The sequence below is a fragment of the Chenopodium quinoa genome, unplaced genomic scaffold (assembly GCF_001683475.1).
Source record: "Chenopodium quinoa cultivar QQ74 unplaced genomic scaffold, ASM168347v1, whole genome shotgun sequence".
In the NCBI taxonomy this organism is placed as follows: Eukaryota; Viridiplantae; Streptophyta; class Magnoliopsida; order Caryophyllales; family Amaranthaceae; genus Chenopodium; species Chenopodium quinoa.
In genome coordinates, this window is record NW_018743283.1 from 888,702 (window position 1) to 907,578 (window position 18,877).

At 33.3% G+C, this 18,877-nt stretch overlaps 1 protein-coding gene across 1 annotated transcript; it reads left to right on the top strand.

The window, feature by feature from the left end:
- Positions 1-2,545: 2,545 nt before the first annotated feature.
- LOC110735400 (E3 ubiquitin-protein ligase PUB23-like) lies at positions 2,546-4,084 on the top strand. The gene has a single exon (XM_021915592.1). It carries the CDS (start codon positions 2,722-2,724, stop codon positions 3,976-3,978), a length of 1,257 nt encoding a protein of 418 aa, XP_021771284.1. The 5' UTR covers positions 2,546-2,721; the 3' UTR covers positions 3,979-4,084.
- The last annotated feature ends 14,793 nt before the right edge of the window (positions 4,085-18,877 follow it).

Genomic DNA, 18,877 nt, shown 5'->3' on the forward strand with positions numbered 1-18,877 from the left:
TTGTTTTTGCTCGATTCAATTTAGCTATTTTATTTGAGTTCACTAATTTTTTTTTATTTTTTTTTTAAAAAAAGACCTAAGTCAACAAATAGTTAAATAAAATAACATGAATAGTTCAAATTTTTGAATGTTAGAACAAAAGAGAACAAAGGAAGTACTCCATAATATAAATGGAGTAGAGCTGTCGGTTTCTGACCCGAACTATTAAACACGACTGTTTCAAACCGATCTCATTAAAAACCCTTTTTTTGGAAACCGAAAATGGACCTAACCTAATTTCTACCCGAAACTGAATTGAATCGAATTTGTGTTAATCGGTACTAATCCGACCCGTTATCAAGCCAAACCGTTACAACCCAAAACTGACAACAACCCAAACCGATTACGTCTAAAGTCGATAGTAAACTGACCCATTTTAAATCGAAAACTATTTAAACCAGACAAAAATCCGATAAACCTAAACTGATCCAACCCATAACCTGTTGTGACCGAACCATTTATAACACGTAACCTGTTATGAAAAAACCGTTTCCAACTCGTAACTCATCGAGACCGAACTGTTTTTTACCTTGAGACCAAACTATTTACGACCGTTAACTTGTTATGACTCAGTCGGTTCCCAATATGTTTATTGATCCGTTCCGTTTCAACCCACTACATTAATTAACCTAGCTTATTATGATTTAGCTTCATTATGAGATTTATAACATGACCCACTCCTACCCATTATCTGATTAACTCGACTCCATAATGATCCGACTCGATTTTAACCCAATATAATTTGGACTGGAACACGCTTTACATTGGCTGGGTAAACCCGTTTTTAAACCGACCAAGTTCAGTCCAAACCGATTATGACCTGAACCGATAATGACCAGACCCAATTTCACCCGATCTGTTTTGAACCAAAACCCATTTTTAAACCGACCCAGTTCAACCCAAACTGATTATGACCCGAACCGATTACAACTCGATGACCCGATTAGGATCCGAACTGTTTTGAACTGAAACCCACTTTAAACTGGCTAAACCTATTTTAAAACCAACCCGATTCAACCCAAACTGATTATGACCCGAACCAACTACAACCGGACCCGATTAGGACCAGATTCGAATAGAAACAACAATTAAAAAAATCAATTCGAACTGACCGGATGATTTTCAAAACCAACCTTAACCAACCCACTAATTAATTTAACCTGTTATAAATCGACCCATTAACCCAAAACTAATAAATCCAACTCAAATCTGAACTGTTTACCGGAATTGACACCCCTAAAATGGAGGAATTGGCCTATTAGAGACTTGGAGTATATTGCAAACTATAAAGTGACAAAATAGAGTGGTCAAAAAAGGGTAGATGAAAGAAACGCACACCAAAATGGCCATAGTAGCTAAACTAGCAGTAATGCAAAGGTAGCCGCCTCGAAGATTCAATCATAATGTCGGCATCTGCGCACCTGCTTCTTTATTATTTTTATTTTTAATATTAATCCCATAATAAATTAAATAGACTTTATATTTAAATTGACCAGGCCACGAGTTTATCCATCATATTCATATATTTTTCTTAGTTGTCTCTTCTTTTACTTGTACTAGTACTACTTTCTTAGAAAGTCAAATTTACGCAGCAGCTCATTTTTGCATGCATGTCACTCTCTTCTCAACATTTGTATTTAGTGGGTTGTTTCATTTAACAAATAATCTATTCATTTTGGTTTTCATAAATTGTGTTTAATTAGTGCACCTATTATGTTTAATAGTCTTAAGTAAAGTCCTTGAAATCAATTTTATATAGACTAATAAAAGATTATGTGTATTTAAAAGATTTACAAGAAAAGTTGAGTAGCAAATTAGTATAATGTACGTGGTAGGACTCAACGAAATTGCATAGATTTAACTTTCCAATAAATGCAGGATCTTGTAGCTATCTTGTACCGTTATACGAGTACAATAATCTCCATCTCTAAAATATATGCTATGTATGACTTTTTATGATCAAAGATGTCAAACAATATTCAAGTGTTATACGCAATCACTTTTACAGTCAAACATCAATTCCATGAGATACATATATGTACCGTGTATTTTAACAACTTTTAGTATCGAAGTTTTGCATAATTGACCACAATAGGTCGAATGTGATATGAATACATTTAGTTTAGGCTCAAAATTTTTGTTACTTAAGAAAATTATTACTACTCACTCATCATGGGATTATAAGCAAAATCCTTAAAATTTCCTCCTAATCTTGACATAATCAACAAATTTGTTTTTCCAAAAGAATATTCCTGAATTTTGTAGAAAATTTCCACTAACACAACTGATTATTATAATAATAATAATAATATTACCGCTTAACTTTTGCAAATACCAGGTTGTAATTTATTAATCAAAATAAGAAGAAAAGTTGTATTAGTCATATACGATTGTCTTGAGCCTTTCAATTAGTTTGAAAAGTCTACTTTAATTTTTAATAAAAATAAATTTTCATTTCTTTGTTTTTTCCGTGTTTTGACCTTTGAATTTCATACACTGCACCAACCTTGCACATATATATAACCCCAAAACCATCAACAATAACAACAAATAATCTCTTCATTTCCAAAACCTTCAAACACATCAAATCCAAAATATTACTTACAATTACATCTTAATTAATTCCTACAAAATAAACCTTTAAAAAGTCAACCAAAAATCACCAAAAAATTACCAAAAAAAATGGATCATAATGAAGAAATAGATGTACCATCATTTTTCATTTGTCCAATTTCATTACAAATAATGAAAGATCCAATAACAGTTCCAACAGGAATAACTTATGATCGTGAAAGTATTGAAAAATGGGTGTTTACTAACAATAATACAACTTGTCCTGTTACTAAACAACCTCTTAATATTGATTCTTGTGATTGTTTTCTTACACCTAATCATACTCTTAGGAGGCTTGCTCAATCTTGGTGTACTCTTAATGCTTCTTATGGCGTTGAACGCTTTCCTACCCCGAAGCCCCCGGTTACGAAAACACAGGTGTTGAAGCTTATTGATGATGCCTCCAACTCGTCGGCTCACCGCCTTGTTAACAATCTTGACAAGCTCAAGTCTATTGCTTTTGGAAGTAGTGCTAACAAGCGTTGCTTGGAGACTACCCCAGGTGTTGCCGAGTTCTTGGTGCGCCTGATTGTGGTTAGTGAGTCGGATGAAGATAATAAGTATAGTACTTACAATAGTGTGAGCGATGAAGCTTTGAGGATACTATCTCATCTTCAGATATCGGATGAGATGGTGTTAAAGAAAGTGTTGAAGGAGAATGATGGATTGTTGGTTGATTCATTGGTGAGGATCATGCAAAAGAATAGCTACGAGTCGAGATCGTATGCTATAGGGCTTATGAAGCAGCTAGTTCAAGTAGCCGAGCCAACGCAGTTAGTCGCATTTAGTCGCAAACATTTTGTACAAGTAGTCGAGTTGATAAAAGATGATGTCTCCCCTAAGGCTACCAAGGCTGCGCTTAAAGTGTTGGCCTTGGCGTGCCCCTGGGGGAGGAACAGGATTAGGGTTGTCGAGGCAGGGGCGGTCCCAGTAATGATCGAGTTTCTATTGTTGTGTAATGAGAGGAGGAATATTGAAATGGTACTAGCAGTGTTGGACCAGCTCAGCGGGTGTGCTGAGGGAAGGGCAGAGTTGCTAGGCCATGCTGCGGGTTTAGCTGTGGTGTCGAAGAAAATCCTAAGAGTGTCTCATTTTGCTACGGAGAGGGGGATAAAGATATTGTACGCCATTTCGAAATTTTCGGGGACTCCGAGTGTGGTGCAGGAGATGGTGCAACTAGGGGTGGTGACGAAGTTATGCTTGGTATTACAAGTTGATTGTGAGGCAAAGACTAAGGAGAAGGCTAGAGAGATCTTGAAGACGCATGCCAAGGCTTGGAAGAACTCTCCTTGTGCTCCTTCTCATGTCTTTGGATCTTTGAATTAGCTAAATTAAATTGTAGTTTAATTTAGATGTTAGAGTTAAATCATTATTTGGTGTACATAAAAGGATCCATTATTGAACATTAAATTAAATTTAGATTTTAATTTAATCTTATACAATTGGAACAACAATTTTGATCACTCCAATTATAGTTGTTAAAAATTTATTTTTGATTATTTTTCTTGACTTATTAAAATTTTCTCAAATATCTTTATCTTTCAAAATTATCAAAAATATCTTAATTCTTTAATTTTATTTTCTTCGTCATTTGATGAAATCAAAACTAACTAGGATAAGATTTTCATATGATTCAACCAAACCAATCTCCATTAATTAAATTGAATAAAACGAAAGTCAAATGCATTTAACGAACAAAACAAATTTAGTTCAATGAAAGTAATATGTATTCAAAAAATTTAATTAAATCATATGAAAGTCAAGCACATTCAAACAAATAAAATGAATCAATTGAAAGTCAAATGTATTCAATAAATCTTGTCGAATCAAATGAAAATCAAACACATTCAAACATAGCGAATTGAACAAAATGAAAATCAAATGCATTAAACAAAGGTAATTATATAAAATAAAAGGCAAATGCAATCAATTATGCTAATTGAATCAAACGAAAGTCAAATACATTATTAAAACAAAGCAAATTGAATCACATAAAAGTCAAACACATTATCAAAACAAAGCAAATTGAATTAAATGAAAGTCAACACATTATTGAATCAACTGAAAGTCAACACATTTCAACAAAGCAAATTGATTCAAGTGAAAGTCATATGCGTTCAATAAAGCATATAAATACAAATGAAAGTCAAAAAACACATTCAAACAAAATAAATTTAATCAAATGAAAGTCAAACACATTCAAACAAACTAACTTGAATCAAATGAAAGTCAAATGCATTTAACAAAGTTTATTGAATAAATTAAAAGTCAAACACATTCATATAAATAGAAAATTGAATCAAATAAAATTCAACAACATTCAACACTATGAAGTAATTGAATCAAATAGAACTCATAATCACATTCAACCAAAGCACAATGAATCAAATGGAAGTCAAATGCATTCAACAACCCTTTTTTTAATCAAATTAAACTCAAACACATGCAAACAAAGCTAATTGAATAAAATTATATATATTAGTCAAATGCATTCCTAAGGAAAAAAATGAATAAATGAAAGTCAAATGCATTCAATACACCTTATTGAGTCAAATGAAAGTCAAATCATATTCAAACAAAGCTTACATAATCAAATGAAAGTCCAGTACGTACATTTAACAAAGCTAATTGAATTAAATGAAACCCAAATACATTCAACAAACCAAATACGAATTCAACGAAAGAAAAAAAAAAAGCAAACAAAGTTAATTGAATCAAATAAAATTCAGATGCATTCAACAAAGCTTATTGAATCAAATGAAAGTCATACACATTCAAATAAAGCTAATTGAATCAAATGAAAGTCAAACATATTCAAACAAAACTAATTAAATAAAATGAAAGTCAAATGTATTCAAAAAAATTGATTGAATCAAATAAAGTCAAGCACACTCAAATAAAGCTCATTGAATTAAATGAAAGTCAAATTAATTCAACAAAGCTAATAGAATCAAATAAAAGTCAAACACATTAAAAAAAATTATTTGAATTAAATGAAAGGCAAGTGCATTAAACAAAGCTTACGAAATCAAATGAAAGTCAAACACATTTTTAAAAAATCTATTTGAATCAAATGAAAGTAAATGCATTAAACAAAGCTTATTAAATCAAAAGAAAGTCAAATACATTCACACAAAAGCTAATTGAATCAAACAAAAGTCAAAACTATTCAAACAAAGCAAATTGAATCAAATGAAAGTCAAACACATTTAAATAAATAAAAATAAAATAAATGAAAGTCAAATGCATTCAAGACAAACCTTATTTAATCAAATGAATGTCAAACACATGCAAACAAATCTACTATATAAATAAAAAGTCAAATGCATTCAATAAAGCTTATCTAATCAAATCAAAATCAAACACTTCAAACAAATTAAAGCTAAGTTAATCAATATTGGAAAAAAAAAACATTCAAACAAAGCTAATTAATTCAAACAAAAGACAAATGCATTCTACATAGCTAATCGAATCAAATGCAAAATATATTTTACAAACCTTATGGAATCAAATGAAAGTCAGACATATTCAAACAAAACTAATTAAATAAAATGAAAGTCAAATGTATACAACAAAATTGATTGAATCAAATAAAGTCAAGCACATTCAAATAAAGCTCATTCAATCAAATGAAAGTCAAATTCATTAAACAAAGCTAATAGAATCAAATAAAAGTCAAACACATTAAAAAATCTATTTGAATCAAATGAAAGGCAAGTGCATTGAACAAAGCTTACGAAATCAAATGAAAGTCAAACACATTTTATAAAAAGCTATTTGAATCAAATGAAAGTAAATGCATCAAACAAAGCTTATTAAATCAAAAGAAAGTCAAATACTTTCAAACAAAAGCTAATTGAATAAAACAAAAGTCAAAACTATTCAAACAAAGCAAATTGTATCAAATGAAAGTCAAACACATTTAAACAAAGAAAAATAAAATTAAATGAAAGTAAAATGCATTCAAGACAAATCTTATTTTATCAAATGAAAGTCAAACACATGTAAACAAAGCTAATATATATATATATATATATATATATATATATATATATATATATATATATATATATATATATATATATATATATATAAAAGTCAAATGAATTCAATAAATCTTATTGAATCAAATCAAAATCAAACACTTCAAACAAATTAAAGTTAATTTAATGAATATTGAAAGTAAAAAAAAAAAAATTCAAATAAAAGACAAATGCATTCTACAAAGCTAATCGAATCAAATACAAAATATATTAAACAAACCTTGTGGAATCATATGAAAGTCAAACACATTAAAATAAAGGTAATTGAATCTAATAAATGACAAGTGGGTTGAACAAAGCTAATTAAATCAACTAAATGTCAAACACATGAAAGTCAAATGCATTTAACAAAGCTTATTAAATCAAACAAAAGTGATACACACTGCAACAAAGCTAATTATATTAAATGAAAGTCAAACACATTCTAACAAAATTAGTTGAGTCAAATTAAATTTAAAGTTAAATGCATTCAAATAAAAGCTAATTGAATCAAATGGTAGTTAGTTAAGCACATTTTAAAAAAGCAAACTGAATCAAATGAATGTCAAATGCATTCAAGTAACAAAGCTTATTTAATCAAATGAAAGTCAAACCCTTTCAAACAAAGCTAATCATATCAAATGAAAGTCAAATGCATTTAACAAAGCTAATTGAATCAAATCAAAGTCAATTGCTTTCAACAAAGCTTATTAAATCTAATGAAAGTCCAGCACATTCAAATTAAGTGAATTGAATCAAATGAAAGTCAAACGCATTCAAACAAAGCTAATTAAATCAAATGAAAGTCTAACTCATTTAACAACGCTAGTTGAATCAAAAGAAAGTCTAATGCATTTAACAATGCTAGTTGAATCAAAAAAATGTCAAATGCATTTAAAAAAACTTATTAAATCAAATGAAAGTCAAACACATTCAAAGAAAGCTAATTAAATTAAATGAAACTCAAATTTTTTCAGCAAAGCAATAAATTGAATCGCGTGAAAGTCAAACACATTCAAACAAAGCTAAACCAAATGAAAGTCAAACACATTCAAATAAGGCTAAACGAATCAAATGAAAGTTAGACACATTCAAACAAATCTAATTGAATCAAATAAAAGCCAAATGGATTTAGCAAAGTTAATTAAATCTAATGAATGTCAAACACATTCAACAAATCTAATTGAATCAAATAAAAGTCAGATGGATTCAACAAAGCTAATTTAATTTTATTTTATCAAATGAAAGTCAAACATTTTCAAATAAAGCTAATTGAATCTAATGAAAGTCAAATGCATTTAACAAAGCTAATTTAATCAACTAAAAGTCAAACACAATCAAACAAAGCTACTTGAATCAAATGAAAGTCAAATTCATTTATTAAAACGTATTGTATCAAATGAAATTCAAACACATTCAAACAAAGATAATGAAATCAAATAAAAGTGAAAAACATTCAAACAAAGCTAATTGAATCAAATGAAAGTCAAACACATTCAATCAAATGCTAATTGAACCAAATGATTGTTAAGCACACCCAAACAAAGCAAATTAAATTAAATGAAAGTTAAATGCATTGAGCAAAGCTTATTGAATCAAATGAACTCAAAGACATTCAAACAAATCTAATTGAGCGATCAAATGATTCAACAAAGCTAATTGAATCATGTGAAAGTTAAGCACATTTAAAAAAGCATATTGAATAAAAAAAAAAGTCAAACACATTCAAACAAACAAAGCTAATTGAATCATATGAAAGTTAAGCGCATTTAACAAAGCTTATTGAATCGAATAAAAGTCAAACACATTCAAACAAACAAAGCTAATTGAATCATATTAAAGTTAAGCGCATTTAACAAAGTTTATTGAATCAAATAAAAGTCAAACACATTCAAACAGAGATAATTAAATCAAATGGATGTCAAATGCATTTAACAAAGCTAATTAAATCAATTGAAATTCAAATGCATTTAACAAATTTTATTGAATCAAAAGAAAGTCAACCACATCAAAAACAAAAAATAAAATTTGAATCAAATGAAAGGCAAATGCATTAAACAAAGCTTTTTGAAGAAAATAAAAAAAGTCACACACTTTCAAACAAAAGCAAATAAAATCAAGGTGGGGAAGGGAGTGAAAAGTACATTAAATTAGATAAAGATAATTATGATGAGCATATTTTGTGAAGTCTAATGTTTTAGTTTATTTGAAATGGAAAAAAAAAATTAGGCATGTGTAATCTTAAGACTGTATCTCAACTTATCTAACAATGGAAATAAAAAATAAGAAAACTTTCTTTGTAATAAGAACAACATGTTGGTGCCTATTGGTTAAATGTCTGGGTTATGCAATTTATTGTGTTGCTCTATTTGCTTCCCTCCGCTTCAGCTAGCTAGAAAGTGTTAGTGAGCTAGAGCGAGCTTGGGTTATATGCAATTTTTTACATCACCGGGCCATTACTTTCTCAAATGTCCACGCATGCTGGTTGGAATGCTTGACTTTTTACATCATTCATTTGTTGATCGATCGTATATGGTTCCTGCTCCACATTACTCTTGTCTTTACTTTGTTGATCTCTGCTATAATTTCTCTTCCTGTAAGCCACCTTTTGCTCCATGTGTAAGCTTGCAAGATGATATTAAAGGGTGTTATCCTGGCATGCCAAAAGGTTATGTCATTTCGAGCTGAGTGAGCTAAGTACTCCATAAAATGCTAACAAACTGCATGGCTCTAGCATTGTTGCCATCTGATGTGTTTGTAAGGTAGTTTATAGAGTTCATAATCCACGAGCCAATTGAGATACCACAGCCCGCCACCTTACTGTTGATACCGAATATAATATTTCTCCATACTCTCCTCAAAATCTCGCATTCTTTAAAGAGGTGAGTAGAAGATTCTTCCTTATTAGTACAAAGTCTACAATCAATCCTCATCTCCATCTTTCATTTTTAAAAGAATTTTTTATTCAAGAATAAGCCAACCTTTGTATGGTTAGTTTAAAACAAGCCATCTTTTCGATTAACTCAGAATAAGTCAATTTTTAAGGGGTATTTTATTTTAATAGATCCAGTGACCTACAACCTACTAAACAAGTCATTTTAAAATTAAAAATAATTTATTAAATTTTATTAAATGTTAATTATAAATACATTAAATAAACAAATTAAAAATTAAAAATTAAAATCCCAAACCACTGTAGGGAATATTTCAAGCATTACCCTAAACTTGAACCCCACTGTTATCATACCATTAAGCATGGTGGCGTCCAAAGGGAAAGAAGATAGAGCAAAAGAGTCGCCAACAAGTTTTAGGAACTTGTAAACCGTTCATGAGGTGAAGGTTACACCCCTTAACGATCCAAGAGATCGTCAACTCCAATAGGTTTGGAACCATGACTGGTAGTTCGGGGATGAAGGTACAAATCCAACCTAAAAGAGATTGAACCTGCCCTAATAATAGGCCTCTACTTTAGTCTGATCGTATTCATGTGCACTTTCTGACTAACATGCAATCAATAGGTTTAACCCTAATCCTGTTTAATCTATATTGGTTGAATATTGATGCACAAATAAACTATTATTGGCGATCACTTGAATTATAATCAAATTAACCCTAAACAAGATTATTAATTATCTTATTAAGCGTGATTACAAGTACCAATTCCCTTTAAACATGCATAAAAGGCGTGATAGAGAAATAACAACAAATATCAAGCAACATAATAATAATCAATAAAAATTATAATCATAAAAATAATCATTTTAAAGCATAATATTAATAGCAAGATCCTAGGCATGATACTAACAAGATTAATAACAAACCCTACCATGTCACTAAACATTGAAAATCAAATATTAAACCCTAACATGATACTAACAATCATAAATATTAGAAAGAACATAAAAGGCACCATACTTTTAATCATACTTGATATTAAAGTTACCCTACACATGATACTAGGAATTTATTGTTGTCACCCTACAAAAAATTAAGGACAACATCCTAACATGATACTAGGAATTATAATAACAATCTAAGCATGATTTCTACATCATAATATCAATAAAAACCATTAAAGCACTTACTTGGATGCCTCGTACCTATTTCTTTCACGTCTAGGGCGAAGGCAACTTCTAATAATGCTAGGTGTGTCTAGGTCTTATGAATGCGGAATTTTGTAAAAAAAGGGTAGGTTTAGAAAAGAGAGAAAGAGAAGCTTTAGCTTTTAAGAGAGAAAAGAATAAGAAAACTAGAGATTTGATAATTGCAGATGTATGAAAACGGAGTTTTTAAGAGGCTATTTATAGAGAAAATCAGCCAAAAAGATAGAAAATCGATTCAGAGTTCTAACGTGAAAAAACAGAGTTAGCGCCAGACGCTGACATTAGCGCTAGACACTAATGCTAGCGCCATGCGCCAAGTTAGCGCTAGGCGCTAATGCTGGCGTTTGGCGCTAATTAAATTTTTGACGCGTTTTCTAAAATCAGATAGAAATTAACCGTACAGGAGGATAAAATCGTATTTTTCTCAAATACACTATTTTATTCTAATTAAAACTCTAAAAAGTCAACAAAAGTCAATTTAACAATGCTAATTGAATTATGAATGAAAAGAACCTTCTAGAAGAATCTAGAAGACTAAAACCATCCCTAATTGCATTAGGAATGATAAATCCATATTAGGCCCTCCCCTAGATCATTGGGCCGCATATAAGGCTCAAACCGGGCCCAGTTTAGTAATTTGGCCATAACTTCCTCAATATTCATCGGAATTGGGCTTATAATATATCGTTGGAAAGCTCTTTTCAAACCCTATCCAACTACACTACTATTGGACCCATATCATGGACCAACCAAACTGGATTGACTTTTTTTTCTTAAAACAGATTTTCAAAAACAGAGTGAAAAGAAAAGAAATTAAAACTATCCGCAACACTAGACTTTCCACACTTTCACTTCATTCGATTATGATTCAATGTGAAAGGTACTGATCACCGGGTTTAGTTTTGGGGAGACACAAATGGGTGTCTACAGAAGCCCCCACTTTGACTGAGTTTGGAGAAACGCCAGTTTTGAAAACGAAAGTCAAAGTATCGATAGGGACGGAGAATGATTCAGAACGTTCTACGATCCTAAATCATTCTTGTAACGCCGATACCTGCAAATTAGCGTTAAAATAGATAAAAGAGTTAAGAAACGCGTATCTTGCACCGTGAGCACACGTCTCTAAGGGTAACCGATTGTTGCATTTTTCTGTTGTGACAACCTTCCACAAGCTAGGGAATGCCATCTTGCTGTTTTGATGTTCACTCGCCTCTGAACAACAGAGCTTTTTGGATATGTTCACGCGTCTCTGAACAATAAAGCTTCTTTTTAATATGAACTTCTGAATGATGTGTCCACGCGTCTCTGAGCAAAGATCTTGATAGTAAGATGCCCACGCGTCTCTGAGCAAAAGAGCTCAATAATAGGATGCCCACGCGTCTCTGAGCAAAAGAGCTTGATAATATGTCCACGCGTCTCTGAAAAAAAGAGCTTTGATAATATTTCCACGCGTCTCTGAACAATAGAGCTCTAATACTTGAATGTTTGTTGCGATAATATTACGAAGACCAACGCTTGTCGATCTTTAAAGCTCGCTTGAACTTTGCTTCCGCTATGCCAGTACGTCGGCGCTTTTGCTGCTTGTGAACCATTATGTGGGTGCCTCTGCTGTTTATGAACCAGTATGTCGGTGTCTCCGCTGTTTATGAACCAGTACATTGGTGTCTTGCGATGAGCCAATGTTTTAGGCGCTTTAAGCTAAGTGAGACGATCTTTCGTCAGGTCGATCACTTATTACGATTGTAATCAAGCCGACTACTTAATCATGTCGAATTGCTTATAGGGGCTAACTGGCATACTAAGGAACCCGAAATTGCTGAAAGAGGTTAAAATAACCGCTCTGAGTGGTTGAGCGTTCTGTCGCAGCTATAATGCCTCTGGCGCCACGATTTGGCTCTGTCGCCAGACGTTGGGATCTAGCGCCAGGCGCTGAAATATGTTGCCAGACGCTAGATGTTGTCGTTCTGGCGCTGGAGTAGGGTCTTCCCTATTCTGCTCTTGCTGCCGCTGGGATGCACCTGTATTTATCTTTGACTATAGGACTTTGCCAATTTCTTTAATTATTTTAGGGTTGACCTAAGGTTTAATGTCGCTTGACTCATTGACTTGACACGACTCAAGGTATAAACTTGACTCGCTGTGATTGACTCGAGGTTGACTCGACTCAAAGTGAAATGACACGTGTGACTCATGACCCGTGTGTGCATTGTATTGTGATCGTGCGACTCGAAAATGCAAAAAAGAAAAAAATTTCTGTCATTTTTGTGGAGGGTACCGACTTTCTCCCGAAAAAAGAAAGACGCGAAAAAGAAAGAAGCGAAGTTTTTGAAGGTGCATGTTGAATGAGCTTAGTCAAATGTTGTGCAAGGATTAATTCATCCTATGCTATCTCAATTGTTGACTCCATGATGAAAGTATTTGGGTAACTTAGGCACGAAGGCTAAGCACTTCGTACTTTGTGATGCAATGATGATTGATGTTGATATGACAAGGCATGCTTCAGCGTTGTATTAAGATTTCATGACAAAGGGTTCCTACGGGAAGTATATTTGGTCATGTATTTGTGTAGTGTGTGAAAGTGACACTAAAGTTAGGCCGCAAAGGCTAAGTGTGTGGAGAAAATATTATTTTTAGAAGAGTCAAATAATGGTGACTCTTAGTTTAGGTAAGCTAATGATGTAGGGATCAAGCCCCCAAGTGTAGCTCTAAGTAGATAGGGATGAGCATTGAAGATCCTTTGATATGATCATGGTGTGTGAATGTGAATATGAATGCATGTTTATTACGCCTCAATGTAAGGTTGCCTACGTATCAGTTAGGAATCAGGCCGAACGTAGCTCTAGCCGAACCTCACATTGAGGTTGAAGAAGAAGGGGATAAAAGCTCAAAACCCTAGATAAGCCCCCAACGTGTGCAACTTTGCTTTTGGAAATTTGTATTTTCATGCTTGAGGTTCCTCACTTTTTTTTTTTAGCTTTATTTATTTTTGCTCTCTTCTCTTTTTTTTTTTGCTTTTGCATTTTTTTATTTTTATAAGTGTGGTCAATCCCGATCATGCGGTCTATCACTCACTTGGAATTCATGTTTCTCAAGCACGGTACCGAGCACTCGATAAGAGACGCAATCTGAGAGGTGTTCTTATCAAAGACATTTTCATATTAAAGACATTGGAACACTTGCCCTTTTGTACAATTTTATTATTATTTTACTTATTTTTTGCTATTTTAATCTTTTGAAGTCACTCAAGCTTTTTATGAAATTGAAAATTGCATAAGTTGCACACAATTCCATCCCAAAGTTAAGTAGATATGGGTTGAAAAAATGAAGGGTCTATCGTTAGACGAGGCTCAAAGTGGTTTACCAAAAAAGGATTGCATATTTGAAGGGTGAAAGGTGATATGATGTGGCTACAAGGGGTGCCTCAAATCATTGGTATACTTTGTGCTTAATTCGACATGGATTTTTATTTTATTTTTTTTAATGCAATGCAGTGATCATATGCAAGAAAATAAATGCTCATTTTATTAAAAAGTGAAGGGTAAAAATCCAACTCTAAGAAATAAATTCAAGGAGGATGAAGGATGTCTATGCTAGACTTATTGGGGAAAGGGTTTGAAAAAAAGAAGAAGAAAGCATGAAATCTTGGTGAGAAGCTTGCCTTGTGCATTTGTTTCATCATTACCCTCATTTTTTTGTTTGTCAATCACATGACTCAAACTCGATTCAACATGCATGGATGGAAGAAGGTAGGAAGAATGAAGGTTGTGATATGGAGAAAGCATGTAGAAAATGGAAAGATGATGTAGATGAAGAGATATGAAAAAATTAGGAATAGAATGTACCCCAACTCAAATGACGGAAAAAACCGACTCATGTATGAACCTAAGACATAGTTATGGTGTGAAAAGAGTATGTACAAAGTGTGTGCTAAGACTAGTGAGTGTAGGTGACATGTTAAGACTCGTGTCATGACTATGTGGCTAGACTATGTGACTAGACTCAAGCAAAGACTAAGTTAAGACTTCACGTATATGCATTAAACTGGACAGACTGTGGTATTTTAGTCATAACTTTTGATCTGTGACTCTGATTGGGATGAAACCAACGCCACATTAAAGATAAAACTTGGGGCTACAGATTCATAGGTTTTATGACTCGTATTTCTTCCTATAACTCCGGCTATGACCAAAACAAATTGACGTTTGTGCAGTACACGGGAATAAAAAATGCGGGTTGACTTAAAGGGACTATGACTCGATTTTAAACATATTTATTAGCTCAAATCAATTAATTAATTAATTAAACAGTCCTTTAGTCATTCATCAGTTTATTTAGTTTTAACACAAGTCAAATGAACGGTTAGGAAAAACACATAGAGTATGCACAACTAATAATGCACAATTAGTTAAGTAGGCATGATATGATGCAATGAGTTTGCAACCTAACCATGGCTCTAGTTCTCTAAAGTTCGGGATATGGGTTAGTCAAATAGGGTCCATGGTTAATTGTCTGGATGCACCGCGCGGAAGCCTAATCGTGAAGGGTTGACGCGAGTTAATGGGACACCGCGAGTTAAAAACTCGCTTCCATGGTTTGGTGAATTCAACATTCTCGGATGTACCCTTTGTTGCTCAGAGCGTTCAATCAGGTAGATGGAGCATGAATTCCCAGAAGGTTATGTCCATATGTAGAACACATATGGGTTTCAGAAAAATGAGAAAAACTCAATCAGGAAGTAGGATCGAGCAAACAGTGCTAAAAAACTGGTCGAAATTAGAACGCATATTTCTGGCTCGGTATTGGAAGAACTTGGCGCCAGCAAAAAGAGGCCAACGCCACAATTTGGCTTTAGCGCCTGGCGACAGAAGTTGTCGCCTGGCGCTAACGTCAAATTGTTGGCGCTAAACTTTATTCGCTGACGCTAGTTCATACATGCCTCAGCAGCTTTCTGTGCTCGATAAAATTTTCCAGTTTCGCACAGCATTATTTCGATCCTAGTTGTGAAAGATATTCCTCAAATTTCCTACGTGTAAAAATCCTATGTTTTAACTCATTATGGATGGTCTTTCCAATGAGATCTTTTTTATGCATATGACAATAATGTTAATCAAAATTACGCACATGAAATACTTAGCTTAGAACTTTTCGAGTCTCATCCACTCATTCTAAATCATTGCCAAAATAAATTTCAGGAATTAAAATAGTAATCCTCCCCAGCGGAGTCGCCAAAAAACTGTAGGGAATATTTCAAGCATCACCCTAAACTTGAACCCCACTGTGATCATACACTTAAGCATGGTGGCGTCCAAAGGGAAAGAAGATAGAGCAAAAGAGTCGCCAACAAGTTTTAGGAACTTGTAAACCGTTCACGAGGTGAAGGTTACACCCCTTAACGATCCAAGAGATCGTCAACTCCAATAGGTCTGGAACCATGACTGGTAGTTCGGGAATGAAGATACAAATCCAACCTAAAAAAGATTGAACCTGCCCTAATAATAGGCCTCTACTTTATTCTAATCGTATTCATGTGCGCTTTCTGACTAACATGCAATCAATAGGTTTAACCCTAAACCTGTTTAATCTATGTTGGTTGAATATTAATGCACAAATAAACTATTATTGACGATCACTTGAATTATAATCAAATTAACCTTAAACAAGATTATTAATTATCTTATTAAGCGTGATTACAAGTACCAATTCCCTTTAAACATGCATAAAAGGCGTGATAGAGAAATAACAACAAATATCAAGCAACATAATAATAATCAATAATAATTATAAAAATTATAATCATAAAAACAATCATGTTAAAGCATAATATTAATAGCAAGATCCTAGGCATGATACTAATAAGATTAATAACAAACCCTAGCATGTCACTAAACGTTGAAAATCAAATATTAAACCTTAACATGATACTAACAATCATAAATATTAGAAAGAACATAAAAGCCATCATACTTTTAATCATACTTGATATTAAAGTTACCCTAGACATGATACTAGGAACTTATTGTGGTCACCCTAAACATCAAATTAAGGAAAACATCCTAACATATACTAGGAATTATAATAACAATCTACGCATGATTTCTACATCATAATATCAATAAAAACCATTAAAGCACTCACTTGGATGCCTCATACCTCTTTCTTTCACGTCTAGGGTGAAGGCAACTTCGAATAATGCTAGGTGTGTCTAGGTCTTATGAATGCGGAATTTTTTAAAAAGAGGGTAGGTTTAGAAAAGAGAGAGATAGAAGCTTTAGCTTTTAAGAGAGAAAAGAATTAGAAAACTAGAGAGTTGATGATTGTAGATGAATGAAAATGGAGTATTTAGGAGGCTATTTATAGAGAATATTAGCCAAAAAGATAGAAAATCGAACCAGAGTTCTGACGTGAAAAAACAGAGTTAGCGCCAGACGCTGACATTAGCGCCAGACACTAATGCTAGCGCCAGGCGCCAAGCTTAGCGCCAGGCGCTAATGCTGGCGTTTGGCGTTATTTAAATTTTTGACGCGTTTTCTAAAAATTAGATAGAAATTAATTGTACAGGAGGATAAAATCGTATTTTTCTCAAAAACACTCTTTTATTCTAATTAAAACTCTAAAAAGTCAACAAAAGTCAATTTATCAATGCTAATTGAATTAGGAATGAAAAGAACCTTCTAGAAGAATCTAGAAGACTAAAACCATTCCTAATTGCATTAGGAATGATAAATCCATATTAGGCCCTCCACTAGATCATTGGGCTGCATATAAGGCTCAAACCGGGTCGAGTTTAGTAATTTGGCCATAACTTCCTCAATATTCATCGGAATTGGGCTTATAATATATCGTTGGAAAGATCTTTTCAACCCCTATCTAACTACACTAATATTGGATCCATATCATGGACCAAAAAAACTGGATTGACTTTATTTTTTCTTAAAACAGATTTTCAAAAACAGAGTGAAAAGAAAAGAAATTAAAATTATCCGCAACACTAGACTTTCCACACTTTCACTTCATTCGATTATGATTCGACGTGAAAGGTCCTCATCACCGGGTTTGGTTTTAGGGAGACAAAAATGGGTGTCTACAACCACCCCTCTCCCAACCAGCTCCCCCTACCACCGCCGGCGACCATCTTACTCCCCTAGCGCCGACAACCTAACCTCGCACCCATCCCCCCCAACATCCATCACCCATCACCCTCCCTTAATCTTTCTCGCTTTCAATCCCCTACCTGGCCACCCCGACACCACCTCCTCCCTCAAAAACCAAACTCTTAAACTAACCCAGTAGTTAACCCCGTAAGGAAGGTTCTAGTTAGGGAAGTCGGATTCCGGTGAGACTCCAAAGAATGACTTCATCACCATATTTTGTGCAGCGAGTTCCCAACAAATAAGTGAGTGAAAGAGGAGAGAATGAGGTGGATGTTGAGTAGGGTTGGGGTGTAGGGATGTGAGAATTGATAGGGGAAAGAGGAGGAATGGGGTGTCGTGGGTAAGAGAAAGGTAGAGTCTTCGACGCTAGGGGATGAGGTGATGGTCTCCGACCGGCACACTTGTGGAAGGGGAGTTGGTGGGGAAGGGGGCTGGCAGTGGGTAGGGAGTGGCTTAGATTTTTTTTTATTTGATATAATTGTTAATTGGAAAATTATGTATTTTAAAATCATTAATAAAAAATAATTCTTAATTAACTTTTTTTTTTTTGAAAAAAAGACCAACCACATAATGACAAGTGGCTCACATTATTAAATCAACCAATTACCCCAATATTCAACAGGTCATTACTCATTTTGAGAAGATAATCTATAGAGGTTGACTTATTTTTAGTTAATCATAATGTTGATTTATTTTGAGCTAATAAGATAAAGGTTGGCTTAATTTTGACAAATTTTTAAAATTGTCTATTGTTGGCGGGGTATTTTTGATGATCTTCCATGTGAAGAAATAGTATGTCATTCCGCAATTGAAGACTTAAGAAGGTATGAACGCAAAACACATAGAAATACGGGCATGGAGAAAGTTACAAGAATTTTGGGAGTAATTTAATATATGAATGAAGATTTTTTCCAAGGCAAATAATCTATTTTCACATAGAATTTGGTCC